Below are 27,677 nucleotides of genomic sequence, written 5' to 3'. Positions count from 1 at the left end.
TTGGAAGCTTGGTACTTTCAGCCCACCACTGCAACCTAATTCTGCAGAGAGGGGAGAGGAGCTAAAAATAGATTTAATAATCAATCACGCCGACATGATGAAGCCTCTATAAAAACCCTAACAGTATAGGGTTCAGGGAGTTTCCAGGTTGATGAACACAGCCACGTGCCAGGTAGGCGATGCACCCAGATTCCACAGGGACAGAGCGCCTGTGCTAGACCTCGCCCTAGGCATCTCTTTATCTGGCTGTTTATCTGTATCATTTATCATATCCTTTATTATGTAATAAACTGGTAAACAAGTGTTTCCCTGAGTTCTGTTAGCCATTCCAGCAAATAATCAAATCCAAGGAGGGTGTTGTGGGAAACTCTGATTTGTAGCCAAGTCAGACAGAAGTTGAAGGTGACTCGGGGGCCTCCTACTTGTGATCAGCGTCTGCAGCAGGGGCGGTCTTGTGGGAGTGAGCCTTACCCTGTGGCATCTGATACTGTCTCCAGGTAGACAGAGTCAGGATGGAGTTAGGTTGTAGGACACCCAGTGGATGTTGCAGGGAATTGATCAGTGTAGGAACAGCCCCATACATCTGGTCACTGAAGTATTGTTTATGTGTTTGTGCATGGGGGGTGGGGGGTGAGGTGTAAACGTAAAATAGGAGTATTTGTCTTTATACACCCAGACTTGGGAAAAGAGAAAATCTAACGCACAAATTTTCAGAATATAATGAGTGGTGAATATAATGAAATGTGTATGAGTATTAAAGAAAAGTGAATGAAGCTGACTCTAATGACATATAATTGAGCTTTTATAAGACATTTCCATTTTGTCATTTTTCTTTTGTATTTTAGAGCCAACGTATTATTTCTCGGGCCTCGTGTTTTTGTGGGTCCCTGGAAAACTTAGAGAACCCTAGCCCAGAATCCTCTCTCCTATCCAGTGGCTTCACATAGTCCTGCCTTCTCCTGTCACATGTGACCTTGAGCACATCCCTGCACCTTCTGGGTCTCAGTACGGTCCTCTGAGGAGTGACCACCTGCCCCATGAGCTGAGCAGAATGGTTCAGTGAGATCCTCTTGCAGCACCCAGCCAGTTGTTACTTATCAAAGAGACTTTGTCCTCACTAGGCTATGCCCGTTTTAAGGGTGGGGCTCACATGCTGAGCCCCAGGGTCCAGCCTGATGCCTGGTCCCCAGCGAGGCACTCAACACCTGCTTGTCCCCTCACTGTCCCTGAAAGGGCCATGGTCATTTCTACAGCCAAGTCCTTTGTCCAGGCTGTTTCCCACCTAGAATGGCCCTCCCCCTCTTTGCCATGCTTCCACACAGGCTTCAAAGTCCAGTGGAAACCCCCTCTCTTCAGAGAAGTCTTCCTAGGCTCTCCTGTAAACCCTCCACCTCCTCCCAGTTCTCAACACTGCAGTAGCATGTTCACAATCTACTAAACACATTCAGCAACAAGCAGAGAGGCAGTAGGCAGTAGGTTAGAGCAAGGGGAGTGGGTTCAGACAGGCTTTGGGTTCTGGTTCCAGCGGTGTCCTGGTGGGCCTTGTGACCTTGGGTGGGTCACTACCGGCTCTGGCCCTCAATCCCCTCAGCTGCGGAAGGGGCAGAGAAGACGCACCATGCAGGAATGCCAGGGAATGTAACAGAGCTCTATGGAGATGGCTTTGGAAGCTCTGACGTGCTGTGCCCAAGAGAATGGAGTTGAAGGTTATACAGGAAGACAAGTGTGTGGGGGTTGGAGCTTGGGTTAGGGTGCGGCAGGAAGGGGGCTTACCTTGCTGACAGGTGGGTCTGAAACTGCCAAGCCCTTTCGCCGAAAGCGAAGCTCTTGCTTCTCCTTGGGCATCTCCTTGGGGAAGAAGAAGTAGGGGATGGCGGCCAGGGCCACCACGCCAGCCGAGATGAGGAAGCCCAGCCACCAGGCACCCACCCATCGGGGGTCCTTCGAGGTCAGGTTGATGCCACCTGGAAGAGAAGGTGTTAGGGTCGGGATGGGCTGTAGCTTCTTGGCCACCACCCTCGGACCAGCCTCTGAGGGAGGACGCGACCTGGGCCGGGGTCAGGAGATCTGGGTATCAGCTGTGTCTCTGCCAGTTGTGTCTTGTGTGACCTTGGGCACGTCCCTGACCCTTCCTGGGCCTTGACTTTCTCAACTTTATGGCAGTGTGTGTCATGGTTAAGGTCATGGACTTTGGAAATGGCGTAACCCTGGGCAAGTTACTTAACCTCTTTGTGCCTCGGTTTCTTCCCCTGTAAAGGATAGATGCTAGTGGTACCTATATCATAAGGCCGATGTGAGAATCATAGAAACTAATATGTGTAGAGCACTTAGAATCGTGCTGGCACATGGATGTCCACACAGTGTTTGGTCTTTGTTTTCTGTTACTTTTGTGATTGTTATTATTAAACTGATGGCTAGGATGACTCAGGGTTCTCAGACCTGCATGGTGGTTAAAATCACAAGGGGTGCTTATCAAAAATACTCAGCCTTTTCCAAGATCAACTTAAAACTGCCACAGGATGGGGTGGAAAGGTGGACAAGGTATCTGTACCTTTAACAAGTCCCCCAGGTGATTTTGAGCCTCATCTAGGTATAATCAGGACAAGATTAACCCGGATGTGGGCTTCCATGGTGGCTCATGGGTAAAGAATCTGCCTGCCAATGCAGGAGGCCCAGGAGATGCAGGTTTGATCCCTGGGTGGGGAAGATTCCCTTGGAGAAGGAAATGGCAAACAACTCCAGTATTTTTGCCTGGGAAATCCCATGGATGGGCAAGCCTGGCGGGCAACAATCCATGGGATTGCAAAAGAATTGGGCACAACCTAACGACTAAACAACAACAGTCCCAGATGTGCCTCTTGACTGGAGTGCCCACCTCTGCCATCAGACCACTTGACCCCAAGGCTGAGTTAGGTACCTCCTTCTTCAACTTCCACAGCACCTACAAACACTTTCTAACAATACGGATGCATGACAACATCAACCTCATGAGTGGGGCTGGCTCCCAGATGCTTTGTCCTGAGAGCCTCTGGAACCAGGCCCAGAGGACGCAGTCAGCACTCAGCAAATACATCTGTAAAACCGGGGGTGGGGTTGACTTTTGTGCAATTTCCCCCTCCACTTATTATTCCCCTATCTTCTGTTCCAGGCTGGTGGGAATTCACGCACATCCATCTCAGATCTTCTGCTTCTCACATACTGGTCTGGGCTTGCAGTAGATGTGACCCACCCAGCCAGTGAAATCCCCCAGAGAGAAAGAAGGAATAGGGAGACAGCACCTCGGTTCACAGTCCACAGTAATGCCATGTCTGCCTGTGAAGGTGTCAGCACCACCAGGATGATGTCAACAGAGCCAGAAACATACTCCGTTCTCCTGAAACTGGGGTGTGTCTGGGAATCTGAGTCCTGACTTTTAGGACTGTTTCATCAAGGGAGAATGGAATTGCAACCAGAGTCCATGCTGGGCTCCTGGACCCAGGTTTCTAGAAGGAAGGGGGTTGGGGCAGGGCCACCCCTAGTGACTCCTGTTCAGAGCTGCCCAGACCTATCCTGACTAGAGGTACCCTTGGGCAAAATCTGGATAGCAAGAAACAGAATCTGCCTGTCCATCTTCTTGTGCATGTGTCACCTGAGGCTTCTAGGGTTGCTGGAAAATCTCCAGGTGAGGGATGGGACATCTGAGCAGCAGGATGCAGAAGGCAGAGCTGGGGGCTTGGAGCTGCTTGGTGTGACCAGCAGGCAGCTGAGATGCCACAGTGACCTGTTCTAGAAACAATCCACTCCCACTCCCCACAGAACGCCAGAGTTCTGAGACCCCCAACACTCCCCCTTCCTGACTATCTTCAGACCAAGCTTCAGTTCCACACCTTGGCCCACCCTGACCACCACCTGGATCAGAGACCCCTTTTCCCCAAATGGTGCCCTCAGCTTAGGTGGCCAGGCTTTGAGGTGGTCAGAACTAGAAGGGTCCTTAGAGGTCACCCCGAATTTCCCCTCTGAGATGGCCCAAGGTACTGAGTCCTGCTTCAAAACTCTCTCTCTATCATGCCAGTGTCCCCTCTGGGTCCTGAAATCTGTCCCCCATAAAGATAGGAGCACCCCAGAGACCAAGAGAATACATGGCCCTGTCTGCCCCATAGTATATCTGAGCAGAGGGCTGAGGGCCTGGGTTAGTGGGGAGTCAGAGTGGAACTAGGTGAAGACTCATAACAACAGTGGCAACAATTACAACTCTCCATCTGATAGCAACTTCTGGCTTATCGCCACATTCTCACTGCACTCTGATTGCAGCTTTGAGAGGTGGACAGAGAAGAGAGTATCTCAAAGATGGGGAAGCTGAGGTTCAGAGAGGCATGTCCCAGGTCAGTGGAGTTGCTGGGTCCTTTGGTTCAGCATCTCCTATGAGACCAGCAGTTGGTCAACTGTTTCTGTGTGCCCCTGGGGACAACTGTGTGCTCCGAAGCTCACCTTCTGGCATTCGATCAATGTCCACATAAAGGCGCAACATGAGGCTGCCCAGCCCATAGGACATGCCTGGCCCCATCATGGTCACTGCAAACAGGATACCTGCAACAGGAAACCTGGGTTAGTGCCTTCTGGCCCGGCTTCCCTCCACAGGTCAGGGCCTGCTCAGCCTCCACTGGGCAGGAGCAGCCCATCTCCCCTGCTCAGGCCTTGGAAAGCTCTCCAGGGCTCCTCTGGGCCTCTAGTGGCCACAGAGGGCATAAGGCAGGGATTCGTACTTAGCCCGACCTGAGCCCGCCCTCCCTGAGGGCCTGAGCGGTGGGACAGATTCTCACCGAGGTAGAGGGGCGAGTTGCTATTGTGGGCAAAGTCATCGATGTAGGAGATGCCAAAGGGCTGAATGGGCACCCCGCCCACGCCGAGCAGGGTCTGGGCAGTGAACATGATCCCCACCACAGCTAGGTGCCGAACCTCTGTGTAGCTAGAGCAGCTGCTGTTGGACGAGGCTGAAGCTGGGGCCTTGGTGCTGAGCAGGCACAGGGAAGCCTTGAAGTCTTGTGGCATGTCTGCTAAGAGAGGATAAAAGTATTAAGACAATAGCTAAGACTTATATAGCACTTACTGATGGGAGGTACTCTTCTGAATCTCTCTGAGCCCCACAACAAAGCCAGGGATGGGTACTCTCATTACTCCCATTTTACAGGTGAGAAAACTGATGCTCAGGCAGCGACTAACAAGGAGTGGAGCCAGGATTGGAACCCGGGCAGTCCAGTTCTGAGTCCATGCTCTTAAATCACCCTATGCCACTTCTCTGAGCAGGGGTATGTGGAAGTGCCACGGCAACAGTGGATCTTGAGTGAGGGTGGGGTAGGATCGCTGAAAGAGGCGGTTTGAACTGGGCGGAAAAGAACGAACAAGATTTTCCAGAAAGGGAAGGTGGTGGCCAGGGGTGGGGTCTAGAAAGAGGCCACAGCACATGTAAAACCAAGGTTTTGCGAAGTTCAGCATGGCTGGCTCACAGAGTGTAAGGGTCAAGGCCAGGGCTGAAGGCGGGGCCCGACAAGGGAGGGGCGCTGGGTCTGGGCTGTGGAGAGCACTGGAGCCCTTAGGCCTTCATTCTGGGAAGGGCTCCGTGTCAGCTCGGGACACAGAGGTAGAGTGCAATAAAGGGAAATTTCTTAATTTAGTGCCAGACATTTGTTTCCTGTAGCTCACCAATATTTGGTGAGCAAACTTAAGAAGACCCTCATACTATTATTATCCCAAATGTGTGTATAGAAGTGGCCTCCTCTCTGTGGCTGGCCAAGTTCTTTCTGGGAGCTGGGTCTCTGAGCCATGTGCACCCAGCCCAGAGAGCCACTCTCTAGGGCTGGAAAAAGCCATGTGAAGCAAGCTCAAGGACTTTCACCCTCAACCAGGTTGCCTGGGTTGAAGGACGGGTGAGACTTTGGCAGAGGACCTCGGCCCCTCTGGCCTCGGTTTCCTCACCTGTTGAACAAGCCTCCTAGAATGGAACTTCTACAGAAATATGGAACTTACAAGTAGAAAAATTCAGTGGTCAGAGCAGAGGCTCTAGGGCCAGGCTAGCAGGGGATGTCTTCTAGCTGTGGGCCTTGAGGAAGAACCTCCCTCTCTGAGACTCAGTTTCCTCACTTATGAAATAGGATAATGATAACACCTGCTCAAAGGGTTGTAAGCATTTGGAGTGGTGAGTGATGCCTGTGCACAGTGCTTACTAGATATGAAAATGATTATAGGGATCTGTCTTTTTTCCAGCCCTGAGTCCCCAGCAGAGGGCCTGGCACATAAATATTAATGTGCTGGATGCTAAGTTGCCTCAGTCATGTCTGACTCTTGCACCCCCATGGACTATAGCCATCTAGGCTCCTCTGTCCATGGTGGTTTTCCAGGCAAGAATATCGGAGTGGGTTGCCATTTCCTCCTCCAGGGGATCTTCCCGACCCAGAGATTGTACCTGGGTCTCTTAAGTCTCCTGTATTGGCAGGTGGATTTTTACCAATCAGCACCACCGGGGAAGCCCAAGTATATCTTTTGAAGGCTGTGTGTGTGTGTGTTAGTCCCTTAGTCGTGTCTGACTCTTTGTGACCCCATGGACTGTCGGCTGCCAGGCTCCTCTGTCCATGGAATTCTCCAGGCAAGAATACTGGAGTGGGTTGCCATTTGCTTCTCCATAGGATCTTCCCAACCCAGGAATCAAACCTGGGTCTCCTGCATTGCAGGCAGTTTCTTTACCATCTGAGCCACCTTAATGATAATTAATTAATTAATGATGAGGAATGAGTGAATGAAATAGCCTTGTATGTCAGTTTAGGGTGGGTACTTAGAAGTCACCAAGTCCAGTTCATACATTGGACAGATGTGGAGACTGAGGCTCAGACAGGAGAAGAAGTTTGCCTGGGGTTCCATAAAGAGCAGAAGGGTGTTGTATGGCGGTGAGGATGAAGAATGTGTGTGACCCGACCCTGCACAGGAAAAGCTCTGTTAAAGTGAAAATTCTGGATGGGGAAATATGAGTAAGTGAAAGAAGAGAGTGAAAAAGTTGGCTTAAAGCTCAACACTCAGAAAACTAAGATCATGGCATCCGGTCCCATCACTTCATGGCGAATGGATGGGGAAACAGTAGAAACACTGGCTGACTTTATTTTTCTGGGCTCCAAAATCACTGCAGATGGTGATTGCAGCCATGAAATTAAAAGACGCTTGCTCCTTGGAAGGAAAGTTATGACCAACCTAGACAGCATATTAAAAAGCAGAGACATTACTTTGTCAACAAAGGTCCGTCTAGTCAAGGCTATGGTTTCTCCAGTAGTCATGTATGGATGTGAGAGTTGGACTACAAAGAAAGCTGAGCGCTGAAGAATTGATGCTTTTGAACTGTGGTGTTGGAGAAGACTCTTGAGAGTCCCTTGGACTGCAAGGAGATCCAACCAGTCCATCCTAGAGGAGATCAGTCCTGGGTGTTCATTGGAAGGACTGATGCTGAAGCTGAAACTCCAATACTTTGGCCACCTGATGCAGAGAGCTGACTCATTTGAAAAGACCCTGATGCTGGGAAAGATTGAGGGCAGGAGGACAAGGGGACGACAGAGGATGAGATGGTTGGATGGCATCACCGACACAATGGACATGGGTTTGGGTGGTCTCCGGGAGTTGGTGATGGACAGGGAGGCCTGGCATGCTGCGATTCATGGGGTCACAAAGCGTTGGACATGACTGAGCGACAGAACTGAACTGAACTGATAATTTTTGACATCTGAGTCAGACCTCTTGACAGTTCTCTGCTCAGGCCTAGGTAACCACATTGCTTTCTTCTGGGACTTCCCCCACTTCCCAGCCATTGCCTGAGCAGCTGCTTCTACCTTCTTTCTACATCACAGTCATACACCACCTCCTCCAGCTCACTCCAGCCTCCAGGGTCCATCCCCTACTCAGGTCTCTACCGGCTCCCCCTGGCTGTCCTGTGCTGGACTCTGGTCTGCAGCAGAGCTGGCCATGTTCACACCAACCCACGCTCCCTCAGAGCTTCTTAGGGCTGATTGTATCTGCTTTTTCCATTCCTGGGCCTGGCACAGAGTAGGAGCTCTGGGGTCTGAGCTGATGGGAGGACAAGGGAGAAAGGATGCTTTCTGACAGCTCTCCTCCCCTGGGAAGCCTTCCATGATGCCAGGATGGGCTGTGGGCTCCTTCCCTGGGCTTCTTCTGCCCAGTTCTTCCTTCCTCATGCAGCTGGTACACTGGGTGGGGGGAGGGGAGGTATTGTTTGTTTCTGTTTTCTCTACCAGACTGGGAGCTCCCAGAGGGCAAGGACTGAGTCCCTCAAGAGGGTCCAGCACAAAGTAGGAAGCACTAATGTTTTCTTGGGTGGACCACCAGATAGATAGATGGGTGGAGAGGGTAGAAGGGGTAATGGAGGGGAGGATAAGTAGGTGGATGGATAGGTAGATGGGTGGATGAATAGATGGGTAGATATGTAGGTGGATGGGTGGATGGGTAGGTGGGTAGGTAGATGGATGAACTGATGAGTAGATGGGTATGTACATGGATGGGTAGACGGATAGGATGGGTAGGTGGATGGATGGGTAGATGAGTGAATGGGTGGAGAGATGGAAGGGACAGGGAAGGCTGCTTGAGTCCTTCTCCAAGGGACAGGCATCCATATATCAAGTTGACTCTCAACAAAATCCCACTGGGCTAAACAGTCCTGTTTCACTATTCCTGTCTAAAATTCTTTCATGTTTTTGTTTGTTCTTTCACTCATTCATTCTTTCATCAATGCTTTGACTTTTTGTGTAAATTAAATGCATCAGTACACATTAAGTGCTTAGAACAGTGGTACCTAGTAAGTGGTGTGTAATACTGTTAGTATTATTCCACAAATATTTCTTGAGGACCCACACAGGCCAGGGCCTAAATCCACCTCCATCTCAAAAAAAAAAAAAAAAGGCAGGAAAAAAAAGCAGCAACATACAAACAGGCCCTCACCAAGAGAAACCCAGAGGGCCTCACCTTTCTGCCCCAGGACTACCCCCCTAACATCACTGCCCAGGGCTGCCAGAAGGACTCATCCGGGCTGAAGCTGAAGGAGGCAGTGGGGTGGGGTGTGGGGGACTAGTAGGTGTTCTAGGAAGCTGGGCCCATCTTGACCGCTGGAAGCCTGGGGGTGGACCCTGGGTACAGTAATGTGGCAACTCATGTCCACCCTTAGCCCAGCCCCTCCTGTTCTTACCAGGGCTGGTGTGGTCGTAGCGGTACGGCTCTGAGATGAAGTGCGGGACAGTCATGAGTACGCCCGCCAGGGTCACAAGGATGGCTCCACACCCGATCAGACGGGGCCGATGTACCCGGCTGCCGAAATAGCTCACGAACACAATCAGGGCTGTGTTCCCCACCTGCAAAGGGATGAGAGGACCCATGAAAGTAGAGCAGAGGGCCATCCTTTTCTCAATCGCCAATCTCAGTGTTCCCTTCTGCAGAATGGTTGAATAAGAATTATTCGGGTCCCTGTTAAAAAACACAGATTCTGGGTCCTCCTAGGATGTATTCTACTTACTGCTCCAATAGAGGAGAGAAATAAGAGCAGCATGGACAGGGCTAGAAGTTCAATTTCATTCTAGAATGTGGGTTGGTCCCATGTTAAAACATGGGGTAGTAGGACAGTCAAGGACAGGGATTTGAGCTTCCGGGACATCATGAATGAGAAATAAATGAAGCCTGGGTTTCCCAGGTGGCGCTGTAGAATAGAATCTGCCTACCAATGCAGGAGACATGGAGACCCTGGTTCGATTCCCTAGATCAAGAAGATCCCTTAAAAGAGAAAATGGCAACCCACTCCAGTATTCTTGCCTGGAAAGTTCCATGGACAGAGTTGCCTGGCCGGCTACAGTACAAAGAGTTGGACACGACTGAGCGACTAAGCGCAAAAAAAGTCTAAAGCCACAGGACTAAGGCTGGTATTTCAAGCCTTAGAATTAAAATCCTTGGATGTGGGTGCTGGAGGGGCACCACAACCTCTGGCATCCACCCAGAGGAGCTTGTCCAGTCCTCGTGGCTGGGTGTGGAGAGCTGGCAGGGCAGGGCAGGCTCTGCTGTCAGAAGCTGGGGTGTGTGTGCTCCCCTCTGCCGCTTCCTGGTTGTGACTGTGGGTGGGGTACTTACCTGTGAACCCCAGTTCTTTGCTGATGGAGTGGGGCAGTATCAGCAGAGGGGCCTTGGGGGAACTGATCCTGGGAGGGACAGCCACTCTCCATTTTTTAGATGGGACATTGAGACCTAGAGTCAGGGAGGTCCCACAACTGCATAATGACAGTAATGACATTCTTTTCCCATCTCTGATATCTGGGAGTGGGGTGATAAGGAGAGTCTGGGGACTGAGTGGAGACTATGGGCCTTGGGTTGGGAGGAATGTGACATACCACCCAAGGGGGAGACAATTTCAAAGAAATCTTGAGGGCTGGGGAGAGAGTGTTCTCTGGACAACAGCCTTCTCCGAGGCAGAAAACATCAGGTGGGGGAGGGGTTGCGCACAGCTGGACTCTGATCTCCAAATCCACCCAGAGGAGCTTGTCCAGTCCTCGTGGCAGGGCTGTCAACCCAGAGGCAGAGGCCTGTGGATCCTGCGGCAACTCCATGCCCTAATATCATCCCCTCCCTTCTCTACCCTAAGGTCCCAAAGTTTTGCCTTTGATCTCATTTAAACCTCTCTCCCTACTGTTGAGTTGGCTTCCTCTGATTCCTTCCTGGGCCAGACAATTGTCAGGTGCCTGAAAAGGTGAAGGAACCAAAAAGAGAATGGTGGGGAGGTGAGGGTAATGGGGACACTGCCTAGCTCTAAAATCCTCCCTGAACCCCAGCAGAAGCCCCCCCACCCACCCACTGCCACCAAGGGTGGGATCGGAAGGATCTGTGATGGGGTTACACGTGGCACTGGGGTAAGGGTTTCCATTAGGACCATGAGGGAGGGGAGAGGAGGTGAGAATCTCCCTCAATTCCCCACCGCCTCCCGCACCGTGGCTGTGCTGCCAGGGCCAGTACCTCATTGAAGGCGGCCAGCAGCCCTGAGGTCTGACTGGAGAGGCCGAAGCGCTTCTCCACCGTGGAAATGGAGCTCTTGAGGTAGCCGGACATCATGAGCTGTGCCAGCTGCAGCAGGCTGTGGCACAGGACGAAGAACTGGCGGAGGGGCCGCAGGTGGAGACAGTCATGGGGGAGGACGCAGAGAGACAGGGACAGAGAAAGGGAGGCCGCAAGATGGAGAAACAGAGTCAGAGGAGACAGACATACAGGAGGAGCCGGAGGAGAGAGAGGAAGGGAGGCAGAGTCCGGGGCAAGAGGAGAGACAGTGTTATTGGGGTAGCGCATGGATTCTCACAGCCCTAAAAAATAGGAAAGCTGTCCTGGGTACCCCGGGGGTCTGGGGGACACTTGAAATTCACAGGACTGAGAGTAGGGTCTTCATGGGGCCAAGGATGGTGGGAGCCCCTCTGTCCCCAGAGGTCTCCCAGGCTGGACTAGAAGCCCTCCTGTCCCCAGGAAGCTCCCCAGATCTCACCTTGCCCCACCCCACCCAGTCCTCGCCTGAACTTCCCTGGGAGACCACCTGCACACAGCGAACCCCCAAGCTACACTCTCACCTCACTCAGCCCCACACAAACATGCCGCTTGCCTGCAGCCCTCCTGAAAACCTGGTCAAATTCCTAAGAGAAAAACTTGTCTCAAAGGATTAAAAATAGTGTGTTTATGCTGGAGCTTAAAAAATAGAATGTTTGTTCTGAGTTTTGGTTTCCTCATCTGTTTAACAAGGATGACACCCCTGCTTCCCCAGGTTACTGTGAGAGCTAAATAAGACTGTGTGGAGTGGCCCCTGGCACAGGGCCTGGCACCGTGCAGGTGCTGGTACAGATTTGGTTGTTTAGGGCTGCCCTTGGTTGAGCCAGCGCTCCCAGTATTCACACAGGTTCAGGATCCCCTGGGGGTCCTTCTCTTTCCCCCTAGAAAAACTGGCGCCAAGAAGACTGGTCCCCCAGTGCCCATAGAAGACCCTCTCTGGAAGGAGAGAACATGTGTCTGAAATCAAGCTAAGTGCTTCTAGAGATCACAGTCACCCATTCTACAGATGAGGAAACTGAGGCTCAGGGAAAGGCAACACCTTGCTTGGCATTTAACGGCCTGTAAGTGGCAGAGCCTGCTCTGCCAGGCTCAGATGATCCTTCTCCTGCCAGGTCCTGAGAGGTACCTTGATGCTGTGGAACACACTTGGCCGCAAATTTTGAGGATTTGGGCTGGCTTTGCCTCCAGGTGTGTCTTCTGTGCCCACCATGGCCTTGGCGTCCTTGTCTGGCACCTGGAGCTCCTCACCAACCGGCCCTGTGGAACAGAAAGCCAGGGGGTGAGAGTGGAGATGTAATCTCAGAGAATGACCCTGACCAGGCAACCCAAGGTGTTTCTCGGGTTGGTGAGAATCTGAGTCAAAGCACCGACAGCCTTCCTGCATCTCAGGAGCTGAAGGAGCCCTTCCTCAGAGGGTATGTGTGTGCTCCATGTGCCTAAGCTGGGCAGATCCCACTGGGACCACCTATTCACCTCTTCATTCCATTCCCAGCGTAAAGCTTCCTTCTAGTGAGAAGCTGCTGCTGCCGTCACACAGCCTTTGAGCTGTGGCGCTAGTGTAGAAATGCATAGCATTACCCTCCTGGGGCCTGTATCTGTGAGATGTCCAGTGTTCCTGGAGGCTAACTCTGGGTCAGGGTTTGTCTGGCTTAGTCTAGGATCAGAGGTCTAGGGCCCCGTGTGTGGTCAAGGCTTGGTCCAAAGTCAGGGCATAAAGGGTTTTCCTAGGGGTAGTTTGGAATAGATAGCAATACTTCCACAGGACACTACATGGCATATAATCACAGAACTCACCAGTCCAATGCCCAAATCATGGTCCCATGACCCACGGTAACCATGGTAACCTTGTCAGTCTCCCTCTCACTGCAGCCCTTTCAGAGGCATCTTTCAGGGTTTCCTGAGGTTTAATCTCAGTGAACAGCCTGGAAGCCCAATCTTGGGAGACTCCACCTCTCTGTTTAGAGGAAAACCACCTGTACCTCAGGCAGCCCAGGCTTCTAGGACTTTCCTCCCCTCCTGGGGCCCTGCTTCCTGCGGAAGCCTCTCCATTGTCTCAAATGTCTCTCAACTTGGTAGGAATTTCCCCTCATTCAACAAGCTCCTTATGTAGCCTGAAAGCTGCCCTGAGGCCACTCCTGACCGAGAGAAGGGGTGTGGGCCCTTTCACTACATCTCTAGACTTGGAAGACCAAGTCAGCAAGAGGGATAAGGGAGCCTGCAACCGCCACCAGTGAGGGTTTTGTGCTCCTTACACAAGGTACCTGGGAGCCTAAGGAATTTTTTAAAATTGAGATATAATTCATATGCCATAAAATCTATCCTTTCAGTGGTTTTAGTATATTCAAAAAGTCATGACTATCTAATTAGTAATATAGTATCACCACTGTCTAATTCCAGAATACTTTCACCACCCCAGTAAGAAATGCCATACCCATGAGCAGTCATTCCCCATTCCTCTATCCCTCCAGCTCCTGGCAACCACTGATCTATTTTCTGGCTCTCTGAATTTGCTTATTCTGGATATTTCAAATGCATTCACATAGAGGAGGTCATACATGTGATATTTTGTGACTGGCTTCTTTTACTTAGCATAATATTTCAAGGCTTACCCATGTTGTAGCATGTATCTGTGCTCCATTCCTTTTAATGACTGAAATAATACTCCAGTGTATGTATATATATATAAATACATACAATTACATTTAGTTTATCCATTTATCTGTTGATGGACATTTGGGTTGTTTCAGGTCCAGTGAACATTCATTCATATTCCAACCTTTGTGTAGATACATTTCCTCAGTTCTCTTGAGTATATAGCCAGGAGTTGAATTCCTGATCCATAGGGTAACTCTATTTCACTTTTAGAGGAATTGTCAAACTGTTTTGTAACACTATCTAACACCCATGTGATGGTTCCAATTTCTCCACATTCTCACTAATATTTATTGTCTGTCTCTTTAATTACAGCCATTCTCATGGGTGTGAAATGATATCTCATGTGGTTTTGATTTGTATTTCCCTAATGACTAATGATGTTGAGCATCTTTTCATTGCTTATTGGCCATATCTTTGGAAAAGTATCTATTCAAATAGCTTGAGTAATTTGGCTGAGGAATTGGAGGCATGTGTGGCTGGGGAGGAGTCCCTTTGGTGGGTATGAAAACAGAGAAAAAAAAAAAAGAAAACTCAGAGGAAACAAGGAGATACTGAAGTAAAAGTGACACTTTACAGGGAAGAGATGAGAGATTGGCCTAGGTGAGGGAAGTGGATGCAGTGTTCCGTGGACATCACTTTGAAGAAGAAGGGAAAGTAAGGGGATTCCAAGCAAACTCAACCAGAGGAGATTGACAGGACAATTTCTGAACTTCAGTTCTTCTCACAAGTAGAGCCCAGTCACCCATAATAACATAAATACCGTGCTACATGCTTTCCGTGTATGTAAAGGCTTGCATGCACGTTCTGTGAATTGGCCAAAAAGTTGGTTCGGGTTCATCCATTCATGAACAAGTCCGAATGAGCTTTTTGGCCAACATGGTAAGTGCTCCTGAAGCCTCTCCACAGCTCCATGCCTTTGGTGCATTCATGAGCTCTGTGCTTCTGATGGGCACACCGAGGTTCACAGGTAACTAGCTCTGCTAGCTCACACTGAGAACTCAAGCCCAGGTGTTAACCTCATGCTGCTCTGTACTACTTGCACAGATTTAATGAGGGGTAGAAGCACAACATTCTTCTCTGTCTTGGCCCAGCTTGTCCTAGCCAGGCCACCTGGAAGGCTGCAGCAGTGCCTGCTTCTCAAGGGGCAGGCCAATCAGATGATGGGGTGGGAGCTGAGGTTGGGAGGGCAGAAGTCACTGATGTGGATCCCCAGCTCTGAAAGAAGCCCAGGGCATGGGTGAGAGAGGGGACAAAAGGTCAGTGGACCAGCTCAGAACTTTCCACCCTCCTGTGACAGTCTGTAGTATGAGCCTCTGGGGGGAGAAGGGGAAGCCCTGGCCCTGTACCCCTGCGTTCTGAGAGCAGCTGCCAGTCAGTGTGTTGAGTGGCCAGTGACCAGGGCTGGTCAGACTGGCTGTCAGTCCCCTTTGAGCCCTTCCTGTGGGCTGGAGTCCTCTATAGAGGGGCTGGCAGCAGAGAGTCCAACTCCCCGATAAAGGGTAGAGCGTCCCCTGGCAGGAAAGTCCTGAGTCCAGGGTCCACCTCACCTGCTGTCTCGGAGGTCCTTACCATCTTTTGATGGTTTTTTCAAGGGCCAGCTCTGCAGGAGAGAGGGCAGCTGAGGGAGTGCACCTGAGCTGAGCCTGGGGGCCCTGTAGGAATGAGGGGACAGGCAGGCAGCCAGGCCCCAGGAGAAAATTACAGCTTCTTCCTCTCCCAATGGGGCAGCCAGGTTTGGGGGCCCCAGGTAGGCCAGGTGGTTCCAAGGGCTAGCCTCCTATAGCCCCAGAACTGGCAGGCAAGGGATCTGTGTGCCTGTCGGTGGGTCACATGGCTGGCCATGCACACAGGCACACTCGTGTCCGTCATCTGGTAAGTCATTGGTCTACTAGTCCACTGTCCTTTAGGAGGCTTGTCTGTTCAGGTGTGTCAGTTGGTCACTCACGGTCCTGCAGTTGCTCAGAAAGTCAGCAGAAAGTTGCCCTGAAAGTCTGTCAACCAGAGACCTTCAGTTCAGTCAGACTCTTCAGATGTCTACAAGGCAGAGTGTCCTGGCCACGGCCAAACCCCCTCCAGGGCCAGGAATTTGAGTCTGGGAGATGAGTGCCAGAGATTCAGAGAGCAGCCTGACAGGAAGGGCTGCTTTTCTCTGCCTGTTCTGTTTTCTTTAAAGACTCAGGGATCTGCCTCCTCCAGCCACCTCCCAGCTATAAATAGCAAATCTCAGGCAGATATGGGACTGAGTGTAGGTTTCAAGGGGCTTCCCAGGTGGTGCTAGTGATAAAGAACCCGCCTGCCAGTGCAGGAGATATAAGAGGAGTGCGTTCGATCCCTGGGTTGGGAAGATCCCCTGGAGAAAGGCGTGGCAAACCCCCTCCAATATTCTTGCCTGGAGAATCCCATGGACAGAGAAGCCTGATGGGCTACAGTCCATAGGGATCACAAAGCGTTGGACTCGAATGAAGCGACTTAGCACGCACACACACAAAGGCTGCAAAGTCCCCAGACCTGGGTCTGAACCCCAGCCCAGCCACTGGTCCTCTGTGGAGCATAGACGTGCCCCTGATTAGCTTGTCTCCTCTGTAAAGTGAGGATACAGCCTCTACTCAGGGAGGTAAGGCATCTTGGGTGCCTGGCTCAGACCTGACACACCATAGGCCCCCTGAGGGCCAATCTTCCCCTCTCCTGAAACCTTCAAGCACCTCTGAGGCTACAGGCCCAACTGAACCCTTCCACACACAGCTGGCTCCTCCACGTGAACCTCTTCCTCTGACAGTGCCACCATCATCCATCTCTGGATTATCTCTCTCCCTCCCATTCAAGCCCCAGTCAACCATAAGACCCAAGGACCTGGGTTCCTTCCCACCGTGCACACTCATAGCCATGCAGACAGTTGCACAGGTTTCTATCCTCCAGCTGGGATCCTCATCCTCAACGCAGGGATGGCAACCCCTACTTCCCACTGCTGAGAGCGCCTACTGAGAACCTGAACCTTCCCTCCACATTCAGCGAGGACCCTAAAAGCCCCGAACGACACCTTAACAATGACATTAACTTGACTTTGCTACTCCACTGTCTTCATTAGCAATTTTCTTCTTACTTTTCTTAGACTGAGCAGCCCCAGAAAATTGCTTGATTTTTCATTACAGAAACTTCCAGAAAGACGGAGCAACTGTTCAAGAAAAACTGTCAGCAGGGTGTGCACCTCTGATTCTTTGAACCTCTACCCGCGAAATCCTCACCTTGATGTTTCTGCCAACAAACCCTGGACTGTTGTATCATGATTCTTGCTCAATGCTATTGATCTTTCCTCCCCATTCTGAGACACTGCCAAACTTCAAGAGGTGTGTTGGCCCTTATCTTGGTAAATAACAGACTTTATCTTATCAACAGGTTGTGTCACTAACCTACGGGAGCCAGCGCACATAGATGCTCAGTGAGCATTGTTTTCTTCGCTGTCAGGTATAAACACTCTGCCTGCCTCCATAATTGCTTTGGGACAGCAAGAGCATTGCTGCATCTAGAACCTGGGAACCAGGAGAAACTTCCACCCGGAAGGGCCAAGGAGATAGGGGCAGGAGACCCAGCTCTCTGGCTCACGGTCACCCCCTGATGGAAGAGGCTCACTGTCTCCCCTTGAGGCTACCCTATGTGCTGCGCTGGGCACACTCACCCATCTGCCTAGCAAACCATTGAGGTAGCTGCTGTGACTCTGTGAATGAGGAAACTGAAGCAGAGAGAGGAGAGGGGGCCTGTCCAGGTCCCGGGGCTGGTAAACAGCAAAGCCTAGACTGGAGCTCAGACCTGTTTGACTCTTGGGCCCCTAACAGCAGCCATGAAATGGTGGCTACAAATGATGGCCTTAGAACCTATGAAAAACACTCCCCCTGTAGCCATTTCTGATTCTGGCCTGGCTTCCCTCCAGTGAATTGCCAAAGGTGGTTGTACGGGGACAGTTCTACCAGCTGATTTTTCAGCTTATCAGTTACTTAGTTCATTGGTCAGTTCAAGGCTGGACAGAGAAATGTGGTGAGAAGGACATGGCCCCTAGTCTAGGGGACCTGGGTGCAGTGAAAGCTCGGGACTCGTAAAAAGGCCCAGATTTGAACTTTGAGGAGGGATGAGCTGAGGAATGTCAAGAGAGCCTGAGAGGGTTCTCACATCCTAAGGATGGAGCAGGAGGGCTCGGACCAAGGAGGGACAAGCAAAGGGCACTTCCTCTCCAAAATATTCCAGCCTATCCCTCAGCAGAGAGAGCACGACCTAGGATCACTCAGACCCAGTATGGTCTTGGGCCAGCAGTTAGACCTCTCTGAGCCTCTGCAAAATAGAAATAATGAACCTTGACTCTCAAGCCTGCATGAGGATCACAGAGGAAACATCCTTTGTTAACTCCAGGATGACACACAGTGTCAGTTTTGTCCGCGTTTGCCCCAAACTTACCTGGGAGCTATCTCCAGGCCTGGTCACCAGGCCTCAGAACTTACTGTCCTCCAGGGGGGCACCCATCCTTGGTATTACTCTCTCACCTCCTCCTGGTCCCTGAAGAGACACAGACCCCTCAGGAAGCCTCCCTCTGCTGTCTTCTTGTCTTCCCTCTGTGCTCCGTAATCACTTGCTGCATTCCATGACCTTTTTTTTTTTTCTTCCTGATAATGATCCCTGGTCAGGAAGCTAAATTCTGCATGCCCCCCACTAAGGGTTTGTATGCTGCAACTAAAGATCTCGCATGCTACAATGAAGATCAAAGATTTCCCATGTGCCGCAACTAAGATCCGGCACAGCCAAGAAAATAAACATCGTAAACTCCAAAAACAGAGAAGCCTCTCCCGGAAACCTACCACCACACACACTTTGCCTGGGCTGTCAGAGGAACTGGCAGAGAGATAGTACAGGACAATGGTTACAACACGGAGGGCCTGGACAAAGGCCCTCTGTGCAGCTGTGTGAGCTGTGTGCTGTGAGGTGAACGGTGCCCTCTGCAGTTGTGCGGTGGATGGCAGTCCTGCCTGGAGGCGCATCTGACTCCTAGCCGTTTTTATTTGGCTTGAACAATGCAACAATGCTGGCTCACTGAGTGTTTTTAAGTTAGTTGCCAGCATTTAAAAGTCAGGAAATTTCACACAAAACTCCCAGTTTTTGTTTTTTCTTGAAAGATTAGCAGATCTGGCCACATTGGGCCTATTTTCCCATATGAAAACAGCTGGTCTAAGATGCTGGCCTTTCATGTGGCAATTTGCCCTGTGAGAGCCTCTTTGAGCTCAATTGGCTTGCTCCAGAACCTTTTACACTTGCCCGTGGGCTTCCCTGTCTGTGACCCACAGCACCCCTGGGCCCGCGGAGTGCTGCTGGACAGGAAGCCAGGGCTGGGTGAACCCTTTGAAGGATGAGGCAACAAGACCAGAAAAGGCCATGACTTGCCCAGGGTCACCACGGTGGGTGACACAGCTGGTCTCTGCTGCTTCTAGGAGTAAGAACAAAGGTTCCACACGTGCTGACAGCTCCACAAAACAGGTGGCCACGGTTTTGGAAGCAAGCAGCCTAGGTCCCTGCTGTCAGGGAGCTATGAGGGTCTGTGTGTGTGTATGTGTGGTGACAGGGCAATTCTAACACAGAATCACAGCACGTGCTCACTATGTGACATAAGGAGTTCCAAGACTTTAGAAACATAGTGAAGAGGCTCCAACCTACTTTGGAACGTTCTGGAAGGCTTCCTCAGGGAAGAAACATCAGAGTAAAGGGCAGAAGTATGAAACTGCAAAGAATGCTCAGGAAACAAATAGTCCAGGAAGACAGGAACTCTGGGGTCAAGGTGGGGAGGTGAGGCTGGAGTGGTCAGTCTATGACTGCCCTTGAATGCCAGGCTGGAGGGCTGGGCTTCATCCTGGGCTCAGGGATGAGGTCTAATCTGGCCTCCTATGAAGACCTCCGTGCCATTTGGGGGAGAGTGGAGAGGTCAGGCTGTGGGCCGGGACCAGGGAGAAGGCAGGAGTAAGGAGCAGGGGAGCAGATGGTCGTGGGGCCTGGGCCAGGTAGGGGCTGTAGGGATGCTGAGCAATGAGCTGATGAACCACAGCAGGGAGGTGGGATGGACAGGATTTGCTGGAAAAGCAGGCGGGTGGGGAGTGCAGGAAGCCGAGGAGCCCTGGGGGCAGGGGAGTGGGGAGTGGGGAGAGGTACAGCTTTTGGTCTGGGTGTACTGCCATGGAAGGTGGGATTGTAGGGTAATGGTGAGCTCAGCCTTAAATATATGAGTCTGGGCTGGTAGGGGCGCTCCCAGAGGAAGAGGCCTAGGGGCCCATGGGCTCCAGGAGAGCCCATGAGAGGACATGGGCCCCAGGAGAGCCCATGAGAGGACATGGGCCAAAGCCAGTCCTCTGGCTCTCCATCTGGAAGGCATGTGTGGAGAGAAGGAAAGAAAAGCCACACATGGGCAAACTTGGCTTGGAAAGTGAGAAGACCCAATGCATACATGACCAGACTGAGGAAGACAGAGCAAAAGGAGGAACCGATGCTGGAACCATGTTCAGATGCCAAGGTTGAGGTGATAGAGCAGTGTCACAAAGGAGTCCAGATGTTTCTGGAACACCTACCAACCTCCAACACTCACACACCCACAGCCTGAGCCTTGGGAGGCAAATATTCACAGCAGCAGACACTGGGCAATCCATCTGTCACAATGATGGCAGGTACCTCCCTCCGAATGTGTTGGGATAGGAGGAGGCTAGCCTCAAGGTCAGCCCCACCTCCAGCCCTTCCTACCTCCTAGATTTCCCTGGGCCTGCTGGCTCCCCCGCCTAGCTCCTGCAGCCCATGCCAGCTCCCTCTCCCTCCACCTCCCCTCCCTCCCCTGGTTCAGTTCCCTCAGCCCTTTCTCTGGGATGCCAGGCCCATCTAGGATGTCACCCCCCTGCATCATTTATGTCCCCCTCCTATCTACCTGATAAGCCAGTGGACTATCCCCAGGCAGAGGCTCTCCTTTCCTGGGTCCTGATGGACTATAGCAGGTCCGTGTTGAAACCCTCTGGGTCAGAAGACTTTGAGTTCAAATATTTGTTTGCTACATTGTACCCATGAACTTGGGCAGTTTATTTAGCCTCTCTAAGCCTCAGCTACCCTCTCTGGGCACACAGCATTTTTGGTAGGATTAAAGGAGACCATTCTGCCTGGTACACTGTGGTCCTCAACAATGGTTAACCACCCTTCCACCCCATCAGCAGCATGTGAGTCCAGACGCCTCAGCGTCCTGGAGATCAAGGCCACCCTAGTGAACATTCTTCTGTAACTCCAGTAGATGCCTGCCATTCCCCAAATTCATTCTGTTCTTTTCCACCTCTCTGCCTTCGCACATGTTATACCCTCAGCCTGGCTTCCCAAGGTGTCCTGCCTTCTCAGAAAACCACTTCTCATCTTGCAAGGGCTCAGCTTAAAAACATGATTGTTGAATTGAGCTAAACTGAATGAGGGAGAAGAGAAGGCTGGAGTGTGGGGGTCTGGGGAAGCAGGGGCTGCAGCGCGGGGCTCCAAAGGGCTTCAGTTCCCCATGTGGCCCCACGGGGCTTCTATGCGGTGGGGGCGGGGGGAGGTTAGAATCAAAGACAGTAAGTGGGGTCAGGTCTCAGGCTTTGGACTTGGCTTTCATCTTTGGGAAATTCCTCCTAGCAGGACCCTTGGGTGGTCTGTTGGGAAGACAATAACATGCTGCAGGCCTCCAGCTGTTGCTTTTTTCTGGTGGTTTCCAAGCTGGGTCACAGACCCTGGGCTGGGACTTTCTATTCCCGATTCTGACCCCGACTACCCCATCTAGACCCAAAATGACCCTAAAAATAGAGATGAAGGCACAGAGAAGGGAGGGTGAGCCCTGAGCCTGCAGGGAATCCAGGCCGGCCTTCTTAGACCTAAAACACAGGGCCGGAGGCTCAGAGACACATGGTCATTGGCCCAGGCCACACCCTGTCCACCAACCACGAGTCCTGGCTCATCTCTGTCTGTGCTCACATTTACTCCCAAGCGCCTCACTGTAGCCCCATCTCACTCCTTATCATGAATCTCCAGTCCTCAACAAGAGTAGGCTTTCAAAGCAGGTTGGAGGAGGGAAGGAATGTCATGGGGGTGGGGGTGGGGGTGGGAGAATGAGGAAGAAAAAAAACAACTTGCGGGCTGCACCTTCCCCAATACCTGACCTCTGCCCAGCCTGTGCGGGGTTCTGGGGCCTCAGGAATGGATCAAGTCAGACCCCATTCCCAGGGAACTCCAGGCTGGAGAGGTGGGCCTTGTTCTCCATTACTCCAAACATTAGCACTTAGGGCTCTGGACTGCAGCCCAGGAGGGTTAGCAGGAGCCAAGTTTATCTCTTCTCTACCCCCAGGGTGTGGATGGGTCCAGACTTGCACCCTGGAGATAGCCAAGCCCCTGCCCCATACAAGAGGCCTCTTCCCTCCAGAGACAGAAAGCTGAGCTTCTCAGCAGTGGAAGGGACCAAGTGACCACCTCAGCCAACCCCTACCATCGACTGCACAGATGGAGAAAGTGAATCCCAGAGAGAAACAGACACAGACTGGGGAGTAGATACCTGGCACCCAATTGTGGGGTCTAAGCAAGCTTGCCATGTGTTTTCCAGCTGCCCGAGATCTGGCCCAGAGGGCACGGCCCAGCCTGGGAGGAATAACTCTCCTGCCCCCTCTGCAGTCACTAGCTCCCAGACAACAGCTTGCTTTGTCTGGAGCCAGTGGAGAAGTGCCCAAGGTGGGTGGAGACTCGCCAGTGTGGGGTGTGTGGAGGGAAGAGGAAGCCCCGAAGGCGAGGAGACAGAAGGGAAAGGGATTTGGCATCCGGCTGATCTGGTTCTGGCCCCCCACTCTGCTGCTTGCTTGCAGCAAGCCTCTCCCGGAAACTGGTGACCTTGGATGTGTCACTTACCCTCTGTGAGCATGTGTTTCCTCACATATTAAAACAAGGGTGAGAATGCATTCTCATCAGGCCAGTGAGGCAGAGCTGCAGTGTGAACCTGGCCCTTGCCCTACCTCCTACCCTGGGTTGGCCCACATTTGAACCTAGGACTGGGGAGAACAACAGAAACAACACTGCAAGGAACCTCCCTGCAAAGGGAGGGTCAAACAGCATATGGGAGAGAGGTTACTTCCAACCGGAAGGATCAGTCGGGGAGGCTTCCTGGAAGAGGTGGCATTTGGAAGTGTTAGGAAACAATGCAGATTTTACCATAATGGGATGTGGGCAGGTGCCTTCCTTTGGGTAGAGGCAAAGCTGAGCAAAGGTGCAGAGAAGGGAAAGTGGTTTCTCTGAATCACAAAAATAGGAATGGCCTGGGGAGATCATTTTTCTCAAGCACCTCCCCCACAGACCAGGACGCTCTGCCTGTTACCTAAAAGCACATGGTGAGTTGGTGGTGAGGGTTCACTAAGGGCCATTTCTGACCCTGGTTCCTCTCTCTGCTGTCTGCCCCTGGCTGGGACTGCTGGCCCCTCTCCCTCGGGGGAGCTGGGTGTGGGTCTTTTCCCAGGCTCTTTGTCCTGCCCACAACCCTCAGACCAGAAAGAGGGCATGGGGGAAGCTTGGTCTCAGCTCAGATTAGGGCTCAGGAAGGGAGGCCAGAGGTAGCTTCTGGTGGCTCAGTGGGCAGCTGCTGGCGTCAGCCTGCCTCCCACTGTATGTGTGGGAAGTGGAGGACCAGCTAGAGAACGTTCCAGAAACAAGCCCTGCTGGTATCAGAATAACAATTGAGGGACAGGTGCAGTACAGCCAAAGTCTCTAGTTTCTTCCCATTCCCATAGGATCACCAGGATCCCACAGCTTGCCAAGGCTGACTGAGAATTTAGTTTGTTGGTGGCCCATCTCCAAACCAACTCACCTGGATCTGACTTCATTGTCATCTCTCCTGTGAGGCCCTCAGAGGAAGCATCCACCCCCATCCTTCCTTCCACACCATGGGCCCCAAATCGGGGCTGCAACACAGCCACGTCTGCCCGCTCGACCCAGGAAGCCCTCACGTCTCCTCCCTCTGGACGCAAGTCAGGCCTCATCTGAGTGGGTGTGAGGCACACAGACAGCTGCAAGGAGGCCAGAGGTGATCACCACAGGGTGTCCAGCCCGAGGGCCACCCTGTCTGAAGAGCCTTTGTTTCTTCCACCTCCCTCTTCCTGTCCCAGAAACTGGGCATTCCTGTTCCCAGAACCTCTGCCCTCTCCAAACGGTGCTTCCATCACCCTCAGGTCTCAGCATCTCTTCTCGAGGTTTCGAGACACCTTCCTGCCCGCCTGCTCCCCAACCCAATGCCCAAGGTCTCTGCAGGTCTCTCTCTGACTCCGCTTCTCTTCTCAGCTTTCCACAGTCTGCTCTCTCCCGATCTCTGTTGGCAGTTTTCCCTCTCTCTGTCTCCGCTTCTCTTTACTTCTCCGGTCTCTTCCGGAGCCCCTGTCTTCCGCACGCTGCAGCTGACACCTGTTGATCTTTGTCTTCTCCTGCCATCTCAGGCCTCTGTCTCTGTCTTTGTCTGACTCTGAGTGTCTCTGGACTTGCTGGATCTCTGACTATATACTTCTGTCTCTATTTTTGCCTGTTTTGTCTATCTTTGCCTGCTTCAGAGAGGGGATAGGGCATGGGGAGTAACAGGGGGCCTGCCCTTCCACTGCCCTTTCGGTCTCTCTGCCTCAGCAGGGAGGTTAAGCTGGCTGCCCTGTCTCCAGCTGAGTAAACAGCAACCCTTCTTACCTCTCTGGTCCTTCATTCATTCATTCAACACACACTCACTAGGTCTGCCCATATGCCTGGCAGATGTAGGGAACTGGGAGCCCCTACTTCCCCGGCCCCAGCTCACATATGTTAGCTCTACAGCCTCACCCTTCACCCTGGGAACATGGCCCCCAGACTCCCTAGCAATGCCGCTTTCTTACTTTGTCCAGACTTACCTATCCTGGGTGCCATGACTTCTGGAGCGGGGCGGTGAGTTTCAGCCCCTATTCCAATCACAGGCCTGGATTTTAGCAGGAGAGGCAGTGAGAGCTTATGGGAGCTCCGGGAGACAGCAGCTGGGGAGCCACAGTGGGGATGCACCACTGTGCAGATTCCAGCCACTGGGTTGACCGATGCTTCTTGGGCCACGCTGGACAGCAGCCCCCTCTTCCAAGTGGGTAAGGAAGTCCTGCTCAGACTTGACCCTGCCCCCCAAGGGTCAATCTCCCTTAGTCACTTGTTCCTACTCTCTGTCTCTTTCTCTGAATTCCTCTGATTTCTGGCTGGGGCAGCCCAGGACCAGAGTTGTGGAGGCTGGGTTTGTTTAGATCCAGCCCCGCTGATGGGAGGAGGCTGCTGACGAGCCTCCCCTCAGCCTGTTCCTTCCCAGCCTCTTGGTGTGGCATTTCCCTTGGATATTTTCTCCTACTAGTGGTGGAGAGATGGGGGGTGGAGGGAATGTGGACAGCCCCTCCCAGCCCTGGGGTCACTCAGTCCTGATTTTCCAGTCTCCTCTCAGCACTCACTCTGAGCCTCCTCCCTCATCAAACTCTTGTCTCAGTTACAGAACTTTTTTCACCCTTCATGAGCCCCATATAAGGCCATTTCTCCCACTGTCCTCCTTCACTGAACCCCTGTCTCCCTCAAGCTCTCCTCCTCTCTCACTGAACCCCTATCTCTTCTCTGAGCTCCACAGATCCAGAGCAACGAGGGACCCCATCCACTGGGAATCACAGTGGCCAGCCCTTGGGAGGTGGGGAATCATGGCAGCAATTGGGAGGTGGGGAATCATGGCAGCAGCTCCATAAAGTATGGCCATCTCACTAGAGGGTGGGGTTGGAGAGCAGAAGAGCATATAAGAAATTCCCAGAGTTTTCTGGACCGAAGACTGGAGTTGGAGGCCTTGGAGCCAGACAGACCTGAGTCCGATCTCAGCTTTGTCATTCCATGGTCGAGTGACTTCAGGCAAGTCCCTGCACCTCCCTGAGCGTCAGCTGCCTCCTCTATAAAGAAGGACTGATAGTCCTCACTCGCAGGGCTGCCGTGCAAGTTCAGTGTGGGAAAGAACCCAAGCCTGAGGCCCGGAGCTCAGAGAAGGGAGTGGCAGAGGCGAGACTCAGAACAGGGCAGGGAAAGTGAACCTGGTTTGCCTCTTCCGCCTTGCTCAGCACTTTCACACGTGAGGCCCCACTGGCCCCTCCTAATGACCTTTCGGGCCAGGAACATATTCCCCCATTTTACAGATGAGGCATTAAGTCTCAGTAACCACTCAGAGGTCACCTGGCTAGGAGGCGGTGGGGTCTGGCCTTGAACCTCTGATGCTAGGAACCAGGCTTTTTCCTCCACCCAGGCTGCATTTTCTGAGGAAGACCTCTGGGTTTCCCCAAATCCAAGATACAGAAGTGAACCCGACCCAGTCCCATGTTACAGGGATGTGAGATTGGAGTCCAGCTTTTGGAGTGCAACAATAGAGAGATAAACATGAGCCCCACTTGGTTCCTAGTGGCATAAGGGATGCTAGAAGGAAGTGGGGAGTATCTGAAATAATCACAGATCAGCCTGGCACTTAGTAGGCCCTTGACAGATACTCGTAGTGTGAGTCTCTGAGAGATCAGAAATGGGAATGCAGGACCATGGCCCAGGGAGGGGTCAACAATTGGCTTCAGTTAATAGGAAACCAGACCCCAATCCTCTTTGAGAAAGCCAAACTGGCTTTCCCTCTCTAAATCCTTCAGACAGGCAATGTGAGTCCTCACAGAGACTCAGAGGTGCAGAGGCACCTTCCAGACTCCAAATTGCAGGCACGTGGTTGAGAGAGGAAAGGTCCCTTTTAACTTTCTGGAAGCTCACTACCCCCACCGCGGCTCTAGAGGCTGTGGAAACTCTGCACATGGAATGATGTTGGGACCAGCTTGGCTGGCTAAGTTCATTTCACCAATCTCTGAGTCTAACCATGCACAGCACCCCACAGGGCGCAGAACATACAGTAACCTCAGGCATGAGCAGCCTTCATTTATCACTTCAGCCTCCCCAGGCTGATCCAGGTCCAAGAATATTCCTGAACTCAGCTGTGGAATTAGAGGATGAGTCCAATCTCCATGGCCTTCTGGGAGTTAGGCTAACAGGCCTTCAGATAACTCTTGGACTAATCCGGCAGTGAGGTTTTCCTTTTGGGTGGCCCAGGCTTGAGGTTCAACCAACCTGGTTTGGACCCCACCATTGCCACTTACCATCATGGTGTTTGCTGAGCCCTGTACATCTCACAGGGCCCTAGGATGTGCATGGATTGCAACACCATCTGTGGATACACACAGCTTGCAAAGCTTGATGCCTTTTTAGAGTCCCATGCTGGTGGCAAAGCCTGGCACAGTTTATAGAACTCTGCAGCTTTCAAGGTCCCATGATGTTTGCACAGTCCTGCATCTTGTGTCGAGTCTGATGTTGCTTGTGAAACTCCAAGCCGTTTGCAGAACCCAAGCTCTTTTGCAAACCAGGCAAGATAGGGGACTCTTCATTTTGTAGAACTATCTGAATTTGGAGACAAGGGGAGAGCCCCAGGTTTCAGCCTTAAGACCTCAATTCTGGTCCCAGCTCTGTAACAACATTGCTGTGGGACTTGGAGAAAGCCCTTTCTCTTCCCTGGGCCTCAGTCTTCTCATCTGTTAAATGGAGATGCTGACATCAAATGGCCCAACCTCAGGACTGTTCTGAGGATCACTGGGAAAATGTCCAGAAGATGGAGGTCAGGAGAGGGCACTGGGGGAAGAGGAAGAGTGGCAGAGGCTCCTTCCTAAAAAAGGTCCTAAACTACCACATCAGCACTGTTGTTCCCACTTCCCTCTGGCCTGGCAGCCAGGGAGCGGATATCTATAAATGAGCCCTTGGCCAGGCAGACAAGCAATGGCCTCCGTCAGAGCCTCAGTCATCCCTACCCCCAGAGGCTGTGCGGGGGTCAGAGCCCA

General features: G+C 52.1%; 1 protein-coding gene across 8 annotated transcripts in view; it reads right to left on the bottom strand.

Moving 5' to 3' along the window:
• SLCO2B1 (solute carrier organic anion transporter family member 2B1) overlaps positions 1-25,024 on the bottom strand; it is a 51,796-nt gene extending 26,772 nt beyond the window's left edge. Inside the window, exons 1-7 of one of the 8 annotated variants that reach the window (XM_043481667.1) lie at positions 24,672-25,024; positions 12,218-12,348; positions 11,017-11,154; positions 9,212-9,374; positions 4,800-5,033; positions 4,468-4,566; positions 1,774-1,964 (exon numbers count right to left, since the gene is read on the bottom strand). In XM_043481667.1, coding sequence (XP_043337602.1) covers positions 1,774-1,964; positions 4,468-4,566; positions 4,800-5,033; positions 9,212-9,374; positions 11,017-11,154; positions 12,218-12,348; positions 24,672-24,687 — 972 coding nt within the window. In that variant the 5' untranslated portion in view covers positions 24,688-25,024. Of the gene's footprint in view, positions 1-1,773; positions 1,965-4,467; positions 4,567-4,799; positions 5,034-9,211; positions 9,375-11,016; positions 11,155-12,217; positions 12,349-16,788; positions 16,972-18,189; positions 18,264-22,318; positions 22,434-23,614; positions 23,646-24,671 lie in introns of those variants that run through there. The other 7 variants (XM_043481669.1, XM_043481665.1, XM_043481663.1 and 4 more) reach the window with 7 other exon arrangements.
• Positions 25,025-27,677: the final 2,653 nt, after the last annotated feature.

Source organism: Cervus canadensis, chromosome 11, assembly GCF_019320065.1.
Source record: "Cervus canadensis isolate Bull #8, Minnesota chromosome 11, ASM1932006v1, whole genome shotgun sequence".
Classification (NCBI taxonomy): Eukaryota; Metazoa; Chordata; class Mammalia; order Artiodactyla; family Cervidae; genus Cervus; species Cervus canadensis.
This window is presented reverse-complemented; position numbering and strand designations above follow the sequence as displayed.